Source organism: Halichondria panicea, chromosome 1 (genome assembly GCF_963675165.1).
Source record: "Halichondria panicea chromosome 1, odHalPani1.1, whole genome shotgun sequence".
Lineage (NCBI taxonomy): Eukaryota > Metazoa > Porifera > Demospongiae > Suberitida > Halichondriidae > Halichondria > Halichondria panicea.
Genome location: NC_087377.1, coordinates 8027457 through 8042256, shown reverse-complemented (window position 1 = coordinate 8042256; position 14800 = coordinate 8027457). Strand labels below are relative to the sequence as shown.

General features: G+C 38.9%; 3 protein-coding genes across 5 annotated transcripts; all 3 read left to right on the top strand.

Moving 5' to 3' along the window:
- The first annotated feature begins 941 nt into the window (after window positions 1-941).
- Window positions 942-10764, top strand: LOC135341718 (uncharacterized). 3 transcript variants are annotated; one of them, XM_064538397.1, is made up of 3 exons: window positions 942-1146; window positions 1234-1499; window positions 1607-1848. In XM_064538397.1, the coding sequence occupies exons 1-3, from the start codon at window positions 1047-1049 to the stop codon at window positions 1676-1678; spliced, it is 438 nt and encodes a 145-aa protein (XP_064394467.1). In that variant the 5' UTR covers window positions 942-1046; the 3' UTR covers window positions 1679-1848. The 3 variants fall into 3 exon arrangements, with proteins under 3 accessions (XP_064394467.1, XP_064394462.1, XP_064394455.1); XM_064538392.1 differs by lacking the exons at window positions 1234-1499; window positions 1607-1848 and adding exons at window positions 10207-10472; window positions 10571-10764 and having other exon boundaries at window positions 952-1146; XM_064538385.1 differs by lacking the exons at window positions 942-1146; window positions 1234-1499; window positions 1607-1848 and adding exons at window positions 9936-10119; window positions 10207-10472; window positions 10571-10764.
- On the top strand, window positions 2489-9364 carry LOC135342694 (bifunctional heparan sulfate N-deacetylase/N-sulfotransferase 1-like). The gene is made up of 13 exons (XM_064539507.1): window positions 2489-2769; window positions 2894-3016; window positions 3646-3668; window positions 3910-4183; window positions 4621-4749; window positions 5160-5342; window positions 5815-5911; window positions 6087-6213; window positions 7325-7414; window positions 7811-7889; window positions 8014-8165; window positions 8490-8624; window positions 9083-9364. Exons 1-13 carry the CDS (start codon window positions 2641-2643, stop codon window positions 9294-9296), a joined length of 1755 nt encoding a protein of 584 aa, XP_064395577.1. The 5' UTR covers window positions 2489-2640; the 3' UTR covers window positions 9297-9364.
- A 1457-nt stretch (window positions 10765-12221) lies between the features above and the next one.
- LOC135341741 (uncharacterized) lies at window positions 12222-13022 on the top strand. The gene is made up of 3 exons (XM_064538407.1): window positions 12222-12410; window positions 12498-12763; window positions 12861-13022. The coding sequence occupies exons 1-3, from the start codon at window positions 12311-12313 to the stop codon at window positions 12930-12932; spliced, it is 438 nt and encodes a 145-aa protein (XP_064394477.1). The 5' UTR covers window positions 12222-12310; the 3' UTR covers window positions 12933-13022.
- Window positions 13023-14800: the final 1778 nt, after the last annotated feature.

The following is a 14800-nucleotide window of genomic DNA, read 5'->3' as shown; positions in this document are numbered from 1 at the left end:
AGCTATCGTAGATCATTACATAATGATGCATCTCTACCATCAGTAAAATTATACCTGCATGCCATATAGCACAAAATTGGGCTGATTTTTTGTGGGTTAGCAATCCTACATGAAAATTAAGTCCACGAAAATTAATTAGAAATCTGCTAGATCTATAACGTGCAAAGATTAAAGGGATGGCTTCCGTTAAGCAGTCATTCCACGAACATTGTTCATCAACGAAATGCTTTTAGAGGCCATTCCATGAAATGTAAGTGCCTCAAAGATTTCACGCTGTACGGTATAACACTCTTATCGGTGCAGAAAATAGACATTACTCAGAAATAATGATGAGTACATTTTCTGACTGGACGAGAAAAAGAGGCACAATTCTGACTTCAACAGATCTAGGTACCGATATACCAAAATTAATGAAGATTTGTAACAAATCATACATGCATCTCTACCCATCAGTAAAATTATACCTGCATGCCGTATAGCGCATAGATAACATCAGTAATAGTTATACATGTATTTCGATTGAATGTACAGCCTATTATATAATAATTATTATTATGATCTGAATCTTGCATGTATAACATTATACAACTTATGTTTATATAATGTCTTCTGTCGTAACAACGTATCATTTTTTTTATAAGGCACTTAGTGTACTGTAGGTGGACTGTCTCTGAGCTTTTACTATAAACTTCTTGTGTTACTTCCTGAGAGAAGATATGTGCATGCATACAAAGTTCATAGGTGTTGCAGTAACTGTTGCTCTATCTTGTGTTGTGTGCCATGGTTCAAAGGGATTTCCAGAACCGTGCAACATTGTATATGTAATAGCCATATACAACTCAGGAAGTCAGAACTTCCTTATAGGAAGTATATGTATAGGATTCTTAAACTTTCTTTTAGAAAAAAACCCATTCTATCTATATATATATCCTGTATTTCAGTCTATAAAAGAGGTGTCTGGGCTTAGTACATCATACAAACCAAGACAGCAATTCAACAATTAATCTACTCAAAACTTCAAGCAAGACAACTCCAAGCTCATTAAAATGGCCAGCACTGTAAATCTCATCAGAAATGTACTGACCAGCCAGTACCTTACCCATAACGGAAGCTCTGTGGCAGTTCATCATTTGAAGAATCATTCAAGTAAGTGCAATTATATAATTATCATTATAGACTAATTACTGACATGTCTATTTAAAATAAAGTTTTACAATTGCCATTCTCCTGCAGACAACTTCCACCTCTATGACGATGGACCTCTTCGCAGATTGCAAGTGTTCAGTGACAGCAACAAGAAGATATCTCACGTTCCAGCTGGAGGCTGTTCCCAAGGCCTGACCACAAACCCCAGTGGATCCATGGTTCATGTAACCCCTAATTCTAGTGTGGGTGTGAAACTGTTTGTGAAGGACGGCAGTGGAAACAGATACTACTTGAGAGTCAACATAGCTCAGAGCAGTAATGTTGAGCTCGTCTGTCAGAGCCACGTCGATAATGTAAGTTGACTTCATTCGATAAAATCCCTATTTAAATGTTATAGTCGTCCTGATTTATGTTCAATACAACGACATGTTTTTTCATTCTGATTTCTTATCGATTATAGGCACAGTACAATCCCTTTCTGAGGCAAGAATTGGAGTTTGATCTGGTTACAGTTGACATCAATGACTTGTAAACTCTGAACACATTATACATAGAAGTGGCGACAATCATGCAGTCTATCACTTATTACAACAATCATTTTATTTATTACAACTTTCCTATGCTTTTATCATCATGTATAGATCATAATTAATTTTATTACTTAACTTTTTGGCTATAATTATTATACTGAGAAAACATTGATACTCAAATCAAACTGCATGTTCTGTACGAACGGTGCAACATGTACCCTGCATGGTATTCCTGTGTGAATCATCATACAGCAAAATGAAATACAATTATTGCAGTGGGGTGGCTCCAGAGGCTGGAGCCCCCCCTTGTTGCAGAAAGCAATGTTTAGCTTGAACTGTTGAGCTAGCTTAGCTACAGCATGCTGGCTGCAAATATTACGTGATTATTTCAATGATGGGCTAAGTTTTAAAATGTGTATGTGCAAAGTGATACGTGTAGATCTATACCACAGAGATAATGATTGCTCTATATATGAGTCTAGTCTCGAATTCCAGCCTCTTTCAGTCTTTGCAAGAATACGAAGTTGGGGAGGGCGTGGCCAGACTACTATGAGCCCCCCCTTGCAAAAAACCTTCGCATGCCACTGTATTGTATACTATAGTACTTATGGTAAAACCCAATTCCTGAGCTATCGTAGATCATTACATAATGATGCATCTCTACCATCAGTAAAATTATACCTGCATGCCGTTTAGCACAAAATTGGGCTGATTTTGTGGGTTAGCAATCCTACATGAAAATTAAGTCCACGAAAATTAATTAGAAATCTGCTAGATCTATAACGTGCAAAGATTAAAGGGATGGCTGCCTCGAATTTTGAAGAAATGTGTTTGGATTTACACCGATTCTCAAGGGTCAATAAATAAGTCACCTTGCATTTTGAATGAACAGGCTACGGAGGGTGGGCCTCAGATTTTTTTTATTGGAACACCAATAAATTTTTGGCTGACAAAAATTTTATTGATGGATTTATTGAGGTTGTTTTCTCGAACGAGAATTTTGAGGTTTGATAGGAAACGATCGATTTTAATCGACATTGATGATATCTTTGTGGCTCCAGAGGGATTGAAAATGAACAAAAATGATGTACAGGTGCGTAAAAATGTCATCGTAACCATTAACATGTACATGTAGCACGTACCACCGTGTGAAAGCACACAAAGTTTGCGTGCATGCATTGATGTTGTGCACTTTACTTTATTACCGTTCACTGCAGGCACTCGTTCAGACTCAGGAGAAACTGCGTAGTTTTGTTCCTGGACTAACGTTTAATCTTGGTTTCTGTGGGGCATATTACAAGAGAGGCACCCCAGCGGAGGTAGAGGGGAGTCATGAGCTTGTGAGTATGTGTGGAGGTAGAGGGGAGTCACATGATTGTGAGTGTGTGTGGAGGTAGAGGGGAGTCACATGATTGTGAGTGTGTGTGGAGGTAGAGGGGAGTCACGAGCTTGTGAGTATGTGTGGAGGTAGAGGGGAGTCACGAGCTTGTGAGTATGTGTGGAGGTAGAGGGGAGTCACGTGATTGTGAGTGTGTGTGGAGGGGGAGGGGAGTCACGAGATTGTGAGTGTATGTGGAGGGGGAGGGAAGTCACGAGCTTGTGAGTATGTGTGGAGGGGGAGGGAAGTCACGAGCTTGTGATTGTTTGTGTGGAGGGGGAGATTGTCATACGTTTGTGACCAATTGTTCCTCACGAAGCAGTTACTATAATTGCATTTGGCCAGCGGCTAATTGCAATTTGTGTTTTATATCATGATGACCCTGTTCCAAATTACAATGTATGCCTCGAGACATCATGACTGTGTAATAACAAGGGCACATTGATCAAGTACCCTGATATACATGTATACGCTATTAAATTAGTAATAAGGAATAATTATATAGCACGTACAGTACTGTAGGGACTATGATTGTTACCACCTTGACAACATATTATATTATGAGTGTACGATCTTGCCACACCCATGCAGGTCCGCCGGTCCAACAACTTTCAGTGGTTTGGTCACATCTTCAACCACCTTCAACCCCACCTACTGCCATTCTCACTACGCTCATGACCCAAAGCAAACAGTTCGCTCAAGTGAGTGTGTGTGTGGGAGGGTTACACTTACTGAGTGCGTGTGCAATCATTCGGTGCTCTTGGTTAGCCCAAGGAATTATACGTATAGGCTCTATACATGTGCTAATGAATCACTGCACCAGGACAACTATTGCCATCCCTATCGAGATTGAAAATTTGCAGTCTGTACAATGTCAAGCAGAGACTACATAGAAGTCATACATACTAGTAGCTGTTCAGTGTACTGTTTCTCCCCTTCTCAGAATACCTCCATTGCTGTGGGGCATGGTTACTCAGTGTCTCCCCACCACTCGGGCGTGTACCCGGTCTACCCACCTCTGTACGAGACCTGGGGGCGGATATGGAATATTACTATGACAACCACGGAGGAATACCCGAATATCTATCCTGAGCATTTGAGGAGAGGTTTCATACATCGTGGAATCATGGTAGGCATGCGATAACTTGATAACTATATTTCTCAAATACTGCGTACATGTATGAAATACAATAAGAATACGTATGTAGTTATAAATAATTGCAATTGAACTTAATTTGCATAGTTGCGGTTCAGCCTCTAGTTTCAAGCAGGCAGGCTTTCTTCAGTGCTTTCGCTGCGATTCTTTCATGGAAGAACCTTGTTTAATACTCAAATTTGAAACCTGGCCGTCTCACACTATTGTATTGATTTTTGATTTGATAGAAACTCTAGCCTCTACTTCAGGCCGCAAGGAAGGCCTGGAATCGAGGCTAATAGAGCTCCTACTTTCGTTATTGCCCTGAAGTCGAGCTATGGGTCCTCAAAATTGTACACCAGTAATTCTGAACATGCATGTATGCATGTACTATGTACAACTGAGCTTAATACTCATAACCTCCTCTTTAGGTGCTCCCCAGACAGACGTGCAGGTTGTTCACTCACACAATATCCTACGAAACATTCCCCGGAGGTAAAGAAGCGTTTCATGAAGCTGGCAATGGTGGGACCGTCTTCAACACCCTCCTCTTTAATCCAGTAAGTGCATTGATGATGCTTGATATTGTGTAGGGGTGCTGCACACTGAGCACTGTGTGTATGGAAATGGTGGCCATATATATACACTGTCATGTTTGTGTGAGAGTAAACGATGGTACTCAACGAAACAACCCATACCCATTCAGTATGAGGCCTAACATTATTCCTTTCAACACTACAAATGGCTGCATGCATGTAGCTCAATAGTAAATGGATGGTACGTACATACACGTATACAAGTCTCTATCTAAATTGAACGTGTCTTTAAACAAATCGTCTGAATTGTGCGAGTGACAAATTAATTGTCTCTTTTGGCATCATTTCATATCTGCACTGTATGCTTTCATATTATATGACACACACACACACACACACACACACACCACATACACATACAAAACCTACCACAGATCTCCATTTTTATGACACACGTCACCAATTATGCCACAGACCGACTCACTTTGCAACTATTCTCGGACCTTTTCCAATTTACTCGCACCTGGACCAATCTGGAGCTAACAACTGATCGACCTTTAAACCTCGGGAAACGCTACTTTGAGATCTTCCCAGAAGATAAAGTACCAATTTGGGGGGTAGGTTTCCCATTGTCGTTGTATTGAAACTCAGTACCTTATCAAGCAGCTAGACCAACAGCGGCTATATAAATGAATAAAGAGTTGGCCTACTAGCGCTGGTTGAACACTTCACAATGTTGCATATAAGCCCATTAACTTATAGAGGTGACCTAGCTGCCACCATAACAGTACATGGTGACCATCTTCCACTGCCCGCATTCCTCCTCTTACAACTTTTAAAGATTGTCATTAAACAACCTCATTTCCGTTGCACTTTACCTTGTTGTGACTACTAGCTTGTATCACATCATCCCATTATCAATTTCTCTCAGCTTGTAAAGCTATTTGTACACACACCCTCAGCTTGTACAGCTTTTTGTACACTTGTACACAGCTAGTCACGTACGTGTGTAAAGTAATAGTGAACCTGCTTGCTCATGCATATGCAGTTATACTGTCATTAGCACTCACTCCCCTCACACACACACAGTCTCCGTGTGGTCACAAGAGACACATTGACATTTATCCCCCTTCAAAAAACTGTTCTCGGCTACCTTCACTGCTAATTCTTGGACCACAGAAATCAGGTGACACTTAACAGCATATGCATTGGTTTGGCCAGACATTTGTCCATGTATTGTAAGTGCTCAAATTTTGCTCGACTTATAATTTTGGTCAGGAAACGGTCGATATGATTCGTATAGTTTGCTATGTACATTTCCTGTGTACATTAAGTGCATACTGTTCACGTATCCATTTTAGGTACTACGGCTCTGTACACATTCCTGAAGGAGCACCCCCTGATATCAGCTAACAAGAACAACAAAGATCACTACGAGGAAGTCCAGTTCTTCAGCAATGAGACACTCTACAACTATGGAATCGAGTGGTAAGTGTGAGCGTATACTGTATAACGGGAAATTTGGCGAGAATTTAAATTACCGAAGATTGCCAAATTAAGGTTTTCGAAAAGGCTGTAGCTTGTAGGTTTTCACGATTGTGCACAATAATATACCATCTCAGCAATAATTTTCTGTTAGTTATAGCTGTTGTTCTGGGAGGTAATTTTCCATTGCTAAAGCTGGTGGGCTAGAAAGCTGCTTGTTACACGAAGTAGAGAGGTAGCCGTTTCTGAGAGGTTGCTTTACATTGAAGTCATTGTAGTTTAAATCTGCACCCGAGCTCTTGGCCGTTATGTGTAGTTGCTCTTCGGAGGTGGTCGTTATAGTGGGTTCCACCTTAGTTACTGACTTCCCTTCCAGCTAGGTCATTTCCTCTTATAGTGTATTACTTACCAGATCAAAGGAACTTGTATGCTATCTTGTTACATGTACCAAGGACTACACCTAGGATTGATTGTTTGATATTGGTAGCACTGAAGTAGTATTGGTAACAACAGGAGTGCATGAATATTTGTGCACTCTTGGTAACAAGGTTCTACTGTACTGGCAGTATCGATCTTATATACAATAAATATCCTGTTATGCTACAGCCACCCGTCATGCATGCTAGTGATGCTGTATAAGTTAGGTGTTGTGCAACCCATGCTATACTTGTATGCTTCCGCGTGTAATGAATGGTCAAATGAAATTCGCTTAAAGGTCACATTTCACTTCCTATGTGATAACTATACATGTAGTTACTGGCTACATTTCCAGGTCATGCTCATGCATGGTCCTCTGACAGTGTATCACTTTAAGGAACTTGCATGCTATCTTAAATTACCCTCATAATTGTTAATTAACTTGTGAAAATTGCGAATCCATGTATGAAAGTGTGATGCTTATACTGAATATTGTTCAACCAAATTTGATAAGGCCACAAGGTGTCATCAGTGGGATGGGGGGCTATATATGTATGTATAGGTACAGAGATGGCAACAACTTAAATTGTGATCCACTAAACCATGCATATCGTGGCCCCAAGTAACGGTCGTTGTACCTTACATTATACTAACAATACATGGTACCATACATTACACTGCTCTATTTCCCCTGTAGGTACATGGAACAGTTTCCTGTCCCCCGCAACAACCAGGTCATATTCGAGAAGAGTGCTACATACTTCACCCACCCTCTGGCTCCCAAAAGGTTGGTCCCCCCCCATGCAGATATGACACAAACATTCTTTATTGCTTTATTGTGCATACTGTATTGTTGAGATCACTTTATCAGTCTGTGCATCCTCCACTGAACATTATTTAGTGGCAGTTATGAAATACTTCCATCGTTAGTGCACAAAGCTGTTGTACACGTAGTGCTGTAATTTAAGGTATATGTATAAATTATTTGTACTACAAAATTGATATTGTGGTTGAGGTCAAGATCAAAGGGGAAGTCAACGATTTATCTAGCTTACACCAGCACAGTATAATCGTATTCATGGAGGCCGGGAGACAGGATGTGTAAAATTTAGCAACATCCTAATTGTCAATTATATCGGTTTAGGTGGGTATCATATTCATAGATTGCTTTTCTCCCACTTAGAGTGAAAGCCCTCCTCCCTAACATCAAACTGGTGGTGATTCTGCTGGACCCGGTCAATAGAGCTTACTCCTGGTATCAGGTACTGTATACATGTATGCGCACTCATTTTTAAGGAAAAATTTACTATAGTATGTATTGAGGAATTTATTCCCTGTTTTATCCAAAGCAATAAAAAATTATTGTATACATGCGCACACCCACAGCACATGCAGGCACACAACAGCCCTGTTGCTCTTAAGTACACATTCTCTGAAGTAATAGGAAGCAACAGTGCTTCTAATATCACTGATCGAGGATTGCTGTCACTACGGCAACATTGTTTGTCGCCGGGCCAGTACCAGAGGCACTTGAACTTGTAAGTGGTTTTCTCATGCAATCATGTGCTACATGTACATATACTCAATGTGTAGTTAATTGGCTTTCTGTAGAAGTTGAACAGACAAATCCTAGCTGTTTAGTGTGGTAACTCAATAAGCCCCGAACTTCCCTTGTGTGTTAGCAGGCTATTGTTGGTGTCCTAAGGGTGGCTGCATGGCTTCATTGTATGGTCTATACTAGCTTCTACAAGTATACAAAGTCCATGCATGCATGTAATTATTCAACAGGGAGAGTACATTATGTACATGTATACCTACGAGCATATGGAACTCTCTGTACAATGTATCTCTCTGTCTTGCAGGTGGTTGGATCACTTTCTACCTGAGCAATTGTTGCTGATTGACGGGGAAACACTTGCGATCAAACCATCCATTGTCATGGAAACAGTTCAGGAGTTCCTAAACCTAGAAATGCTTGACTACAATGAGATATTAAAGTGAGTTATTTCAGTTTATGTGGGCTGGTGTACCCCTACTTTTTACTTTTTACAAATTCATAATGTACGAATCACGGTATGTTAGGCTTATCAGCGGAGTACTCCTATTTTGGCTGTTATCCAATAGGGGGATAACAGTATAGGTCATACAGTATGCACTTATTGAAATAACCCACCCACACAATTGCAGTACTGTATAAGTACAGTTGTGCGTGTGTGTGTGTTTGTGTGTGTGTGTGTGCATGTGCTAGTGTACATTCCATATGAGAGGGACAACATTCCTTGGTTGATGATCACGGTTGTGGTACATCGTTTACTTGGACCACACACACACGGTCACATGCATACTCCAGGTATATGAATTACTCGCACATAATTATTTACTGACATGTATTGAAGTGAGTTTAGTATAGCTACGTTAGCTTCTGCCACACACATGCACCTCACTCCTAACTAAGGTGGAACTCCGGTAAAGGTTTCTACTGCGTCAACAATCACTGTCTTGGTCCAAGTAAAGGCAGAAAGTATCCAGATATCGCCGTCGGTGACTTGAAGTTTTTGGAACAGTACTATAGAGTTGATAATGTAAAACTTGCACAGTTGCTACGTAGACATGTAAAAACCCCTATACCTGACTGGCTAACCACTCAATTGAGTGCCATTAGGTCTTAGCTCAAAGAGTATTATAACTTTTGTAAAACGACCAACCACCCTCTCAAAATTTTAATCATTTCCGGTAATCTATCATTATGATAGACCTTTGTACGTTTTTACTTTTTCTAAATTCTAATGTACACGTAGCTATGGGATCAGTAATAATTATTTTATTGATACATGTATTTCGATTGAATGTACAGCCTATTATGTAATAATAATTATTATGATCTGACTCATGCATGCATGACATTATAATACAACTTATGTTTATATAATGTCTTCTGTCGTAACAACGTAATAATGGTATAATTTCATTTTTTTTATAAGGCACTTAGTGTACTGTAGGTGGACTGTCTCTGAGCTTTTACTTATAGTATATTCTATAAACTTCTTGTGTTACTTCCTGAGAGAAGATATGTGCATGCATACAAAGTTCATAGGTGTTGCAGTAACTGTTGCTCTATCTTGTGTTGTGTGCCATGGTTCAAACGGATTTCCAGAACCGTGCAACATTGCATGTAATAGCTATATACAACTCAGGAAGTTAGAACTTCCTTATAGGAAGTATATGTATAGGATTCTTAAACTTCCTTTTAGAAAAAAACCCATTCTACCTATATATCCTGTATTTCAGTCTATAAAAGAGGTGTCTGGGCTTAGTACATCATTAAACCAAGACAGCAATTCAATAATTAATCTACTCAAAACTTCAAGCAAGACAACTCCAAGCTCATTACAATGGCCACCACTGTAAATCTCATCAGAAATGTACTGACCAGCCAGTACCTTACCCATAACGGAAGCTCTGTGGCAGTTCATTATTTGAAGAATCATTCAAGTAAGATACATTTAATGCAAAATACAATTATCATAATTACTGACATGTCTATTTAAATAAGGTTTTACAATTGCCATTCTCCTGCAGACAACTTCCACCTCTATGACGATGGACCTCTTCGCAGACTGCAAGTGTTCAGTGACAGCAACAAGAAGATATCTCACGTTCCAGCTGGAGGCTGTTCCCAAGGCCTGACCACGAACCCCAGTGGATCCATGGTTCATGTAACCCCTAATTCTAGTGTGGGTGTGAAACTGTTTGTGAAGGACGGCAGTGGAAACAGATACTACCTGAGGGTCAACATAGCTCAGAGCAGCAATGTTGAGCTCGTCTGTCAGAGCCACGTCGATAATGTAAGTTGACTTCATTCGACAAAATCCCTATTTAGTCGTCCTGATTTATGTTCAATACAACGACATGTTTTTTCATTCTGATTTCTTATCGATTATAGGCACAGTACAATCCCTTTCTGAGGCAAGAATTGGAGTTTGATCTGGTTACAGTTGACATCAATGACTTGTAAACTCTGAACACATTATACATAGAAGTGGCGACAATCATGCAGTCTATCACTTATTACAACAATAATTTTATTTATTACAACTTTCCTATGCTTCATCATCATGTATAGATCATAATTAATTTTATTACTTAACTTTTTGGCTATAATTATTATACTGAGAAAACATTGATACTCAAATCAAACTGCATGCTCTGTACGAACGGTGCAACATGTACCCTGCATGGTATTCCTGTGTGAATCATCATACAGCAAAATGAAATACAATTATTGCAGTGGGGTGGCTCCAGAGGCTGGAGCCCCCCCTTGTTGCAGAAAGCAATGTTTAGCTTGAACTGTTGAGCTAGCTTAGCTACAGCATGCTGGCTGCAAATTACGTGATTATTTCAATGATGGGCTAAGTTTTAAAATGTGTATGTGCAAAGTGATACGTGTAGATCTATACCACAGAGATAATGATTGCTCTATATATGAGTCTAGTCTCGAATTCCAGCCTCTTTCAGTCTTTGCAAGAATACGAAGTTGGGGAGGGCGTGGCCAGACTACTATGAGCCCCCCCTTGCAAAAAATCTTCGCACGCCACTGTATTGTATACTATAGTACTTATGGTAAAACCCAATTCCTGAGCTATCGTAGATCATTACATAATGATGCATCTCTACCATCAGTAAAATTATACCTGCATGCCGTATAGCACAAAAGTGGGCTGATTTTGTGGGTTAGCAATCCTACATGAAAATTAAGTCCACGAAAATTAATTAGAAATCTGCTAGATCTATAACGTGCAAAGATTAAAGGGATGGCTTCCGTTAAGCAGTCATTCCACGAACATTGTTCATCAACGAAATGCTTTTAGAGGCCATTCCATGAAATGTAAGTGCCTCAAAGGTTTCACGCTGTACGGTATAACACTCTTATCGGTGCAGAAAATAGACATTACTCAGAAATAATGATGAGTACATTTTCTGACTGGACGAGAAAAAGAGGCACAATTCTGACTTCAACAGATCTAGGTACCGATATACCAAGATTTGTAACAAATCATTAATTTGATACATGCATCTCTACCCATCAGTAAAATTATACCTGCAAGCCGTATAGCGCATAGATAACATCAGTAATAATTATACATGTATTTCGATTGAATGTACAGCCTATTATATAATAATAATTATTATGATCTGAATCATGCATGCATAACATTATAAAATTATACTACTTATGTTTATATAATGTCTTCTGTCATAACAACGTATCATTTTTTCATAAGGCACTTAGTGTACTGTAGGTGGACTGTCTCTGAGCTTTTACTATAAACTTCTTGTGTTACTTCCTGAGAGAAGATATGTGCATGCATACAAAGTTCATAGGTGTTGCAGTAACTGTTGCTCTATCTTGTGTTGTGTGCCATGGTTCAAAGGGATTTCCAGAACCGTGCAACATTGTATATGTAATAGCCATATACAACTCAGGAAGTCAGAACTTCCTTATAGGAAGTATAATATGTATAGGATTCTTAAACTTCCTTTAGAAAAAAACCCATTCTACCTACCTACTGTATTTCAGTCTATAAAAGAGGTGTCTGGGCTTAGTACATCATACAAACCAAGACAGCAATTCAACAATTAATCTACTCAAAACTTCAAGCAAGACAACTCCAAGCTCATTAAAATGGCCACCACTGTAAATCTCATCAGAAATGTACTGACCAGCCAGTACCTTACCCATAACGGAAGCTCTGTGGCAGTTCATCATTTGAAGAATCATTCAAGTAAGTGCAATTATATAATTATCATTATAGACTAATTACTGACATGTCTATTTAAAATAAAGTTTTACAATTGCCATTCTCCTGCAGACAACTTCCACCTCTATGACGATGGACCTCTTCGCAGACTGCAAGTGTTCAGTGACAGCAACAAGAAGATATCTCACGTTCCAGCTGGAGGCTGTTCCCAAGGCCTGACCACGAACCCCAGTGGATCCATGGTTCATGTAACTCCTAATTCTAGTGTGGGTGTGAAACTGTTTGTGAAGGACGGCAGTGGAAACAGATACTACCTGAGGGTCAACATAGCTCAGAGCAGCAATGTTGAGCTCGTCTGTCAGAGCCACGTCGATAATGTAAGTTGACTTTATTCGACAAAATCCCTATTTAAATTTTATGATTTATGTTCAATGCGACGACATGTTTTTCATTCTGATTTATTCTTAATTATAGGCACAGTACAATCCCTTTCTGAGGCAAGAATTGGAGTTTGATCTGGTTACAGTTGACATCAATGACTTGTAAACTCTGAACACATGTACATAGAAGTACCGACGATCATGCAGTCTATCACTTATTACAACAATTTATTTATTACAGCTTTCCTATATAATTATAATAATTATGCTTTCATCATCATAATTATTGATTTTATTACTTAACTTTTTGTCTATAATTATTATACTGAGAAAACGTTGATACCCAAATCAAACTGCATGCTCTGTACGAACAGTGCAACGTACGGCCCCTGCATGGTATTCCTGTGTGAATCACCATACATAATACATGCATAATTATACTGTATCGAAGCCATTATCGATTTATATAATTATACCTATATTCTTTTATCATTTGAAGCATGTTGTTATAGACTCGATCTTTATAATTATACCATAATAACAGTGTAGAAATGTATATGCCCGCATAAAATACTGTGTTTTGACCAATTTTTAGGGATAAGAAAATGTTGTGCACTTTTTATGTGCGATTGTTTCAATTAAATGCCACGATTTCAATAGGGACTGTACAGGCCTCGCCAATCATTTTGCGATACAAATGTACATATATAGTAGGCCCTTGCAATAATAGCATTAGTTTGTATTACGCATTTACAGTCTAGCACTTCATGTATACAGTAATACAATTATTATGCCTTGAGGCGTATAGCTGCATGCACAGATACGGTAAAGCTGACTGTCTGTGTCCGTACATGTGTCTGTGTCTGTTCCAGCTGTATATAACTGCATGCTCAACGGTTGCAATACGACGAAAACTATAATAATTATGCTTCTATAGATGGTAATAATCGAAGCATAGATTGCTTGAATGACATTGTCATGATGTGAATTATGTACATAATTTACATTTTGCTTAATTATTGGCTTCATTCGCGATTGATTGAACCAGATTATTCTATAATATGCTCTTTCTATGTTAAATCACTCATTTTTGTTTACGTTCTGAACACAATAATGTGCAATCATAATTATTGTATCAAAATTAATTTTCGAGGTGCATAATCTTTTGCCGTTTCATATTATTTTACCTCCAACCTCGAAACTTAAAAGCCAGAGTTTTAGCCTCATTCCTAGGCTTCAAGAATTTGCGTGACTGCAGGATATAAATTATGCAAGCATTGCAGCTTAACTAAGCCTATAATAATAGCTGAACATATCAAAGGATGCATGGGTTAAGAGTTCACAGATATTGCAATAACCTCCATTGTCAAAATAAAAAGCTAGAGTGAGGGATTTCTAATTATGAGTGGGCAGGAGCAAACATATTTCAGGAAACAGGAAGCAAGCTAATTTATACTCCAGATGAACTCCCTTTTGCTATATGAGTTCATGTAAGAATTTCCTAAATTACACCGTATAATAATTATGTTCATAAAAACAGAATCCTCGACTGGTTTTCAAACAACATCCTTTCTAAATCCCCTGCTCTTATACCCACAATTAACATAATGCTGGCTGGCCCTATAGTGCATCATGCATATACAAACCAATATAATTCTCAAAACTTCAAGCAAGACAATTCCAACCTCATTAATTTAAAAAATGGCCATCACAGCAAATCTCATCAGAAATGTACTGACCAGCCAGTACCTTACTCATAACGGAAGCTCTGTGACTGTTCATCATTAATTTTTATCAAGTAAGTTATAATTTTCTATCTGCATGAGAGGCAGTTGAGCTATACTCCTCTTGTTTTGTACAACTGCATGTGTGTTTTATCCTGCAGATATTTCCATCTCTATGACGATGGGCCCCTTCGCAGATTGCTATAGTATTTAGTTACAGCAACAAGAAGATATCTCACGTTCCAACTGGAGGCTGTTTCCAAGGCCTGACCACAAACCCCAGTGGATCCATAGTTCATATATATAACCC

Excerpts from the sequence above, each read along its gene's own strand:
- LOC135342694 (XM_064539507.1), top strand. The coding sequence starts at position 2,641 with ATGGATTTATTGAGGTTGTTTTCTCGAACGAGAATTTTGAGGTTTGAT. Across the intron at positions 6,214-7,324 it reads TACAACTATGGAATCGAGTG|GTACATGGAACAGTTTCCTG; the intron begins GTAAGTGTGAGC and ends TTTCCCCTGTAG. Across the intron at positions 7,415-7,810 it reads CACCCTCTGGCTCCCAAAAG|AGTGAAAGCCCTCCTCCCTA; the intron begins GTTGGTCCCCCC and ends TCTCCCACTTAG.
- LOC135341741 (XM_064538407.1), top strand. The coding sequence starts at position 12,311 with ATGGCCACCACTGTAAATCTCATCAGAAATGTACTGACCAGCCAGTAC. Across the intron at positions 12,411-12,497 it reads TCATTTGAAGAATCATTCAA|ACAACTTCCACCTCTATGAC; the intron begins GTAAGTGCAATT and ends ATTCTCCTGCAG. Across the intron at positions 12,764-12,860 it reads GTCAGAGCCACGTCGATAAT|GCACAGTACAATCCCTTTCT; the intron begins GTAAGTTGACTT and ends TCTTAATTATAG.
- LOC135341718 (XM_064538392.1), top strand. The coding sequence starts at position 1,047 with ATGGCCAGCACTGTAAATCTCATCAGAAATGTACTGACCAGCCAGTAC. Across the intron at positions 1,147-10,206 it reads TCATTTGAAGAATCATTCAA|ACAACTTCCACCTCTATGAC; the intron begins GTAAGTGCAATT and ends ATTCTCCTGCAG. Across the intron at positions 10,473-10,570 it reads GTCAGAGCCACGTCGATAAT|GCACAGTACAATCCCTTTCT; the intron begins GTAAGTTGACTT and ends TATCGATTATAG.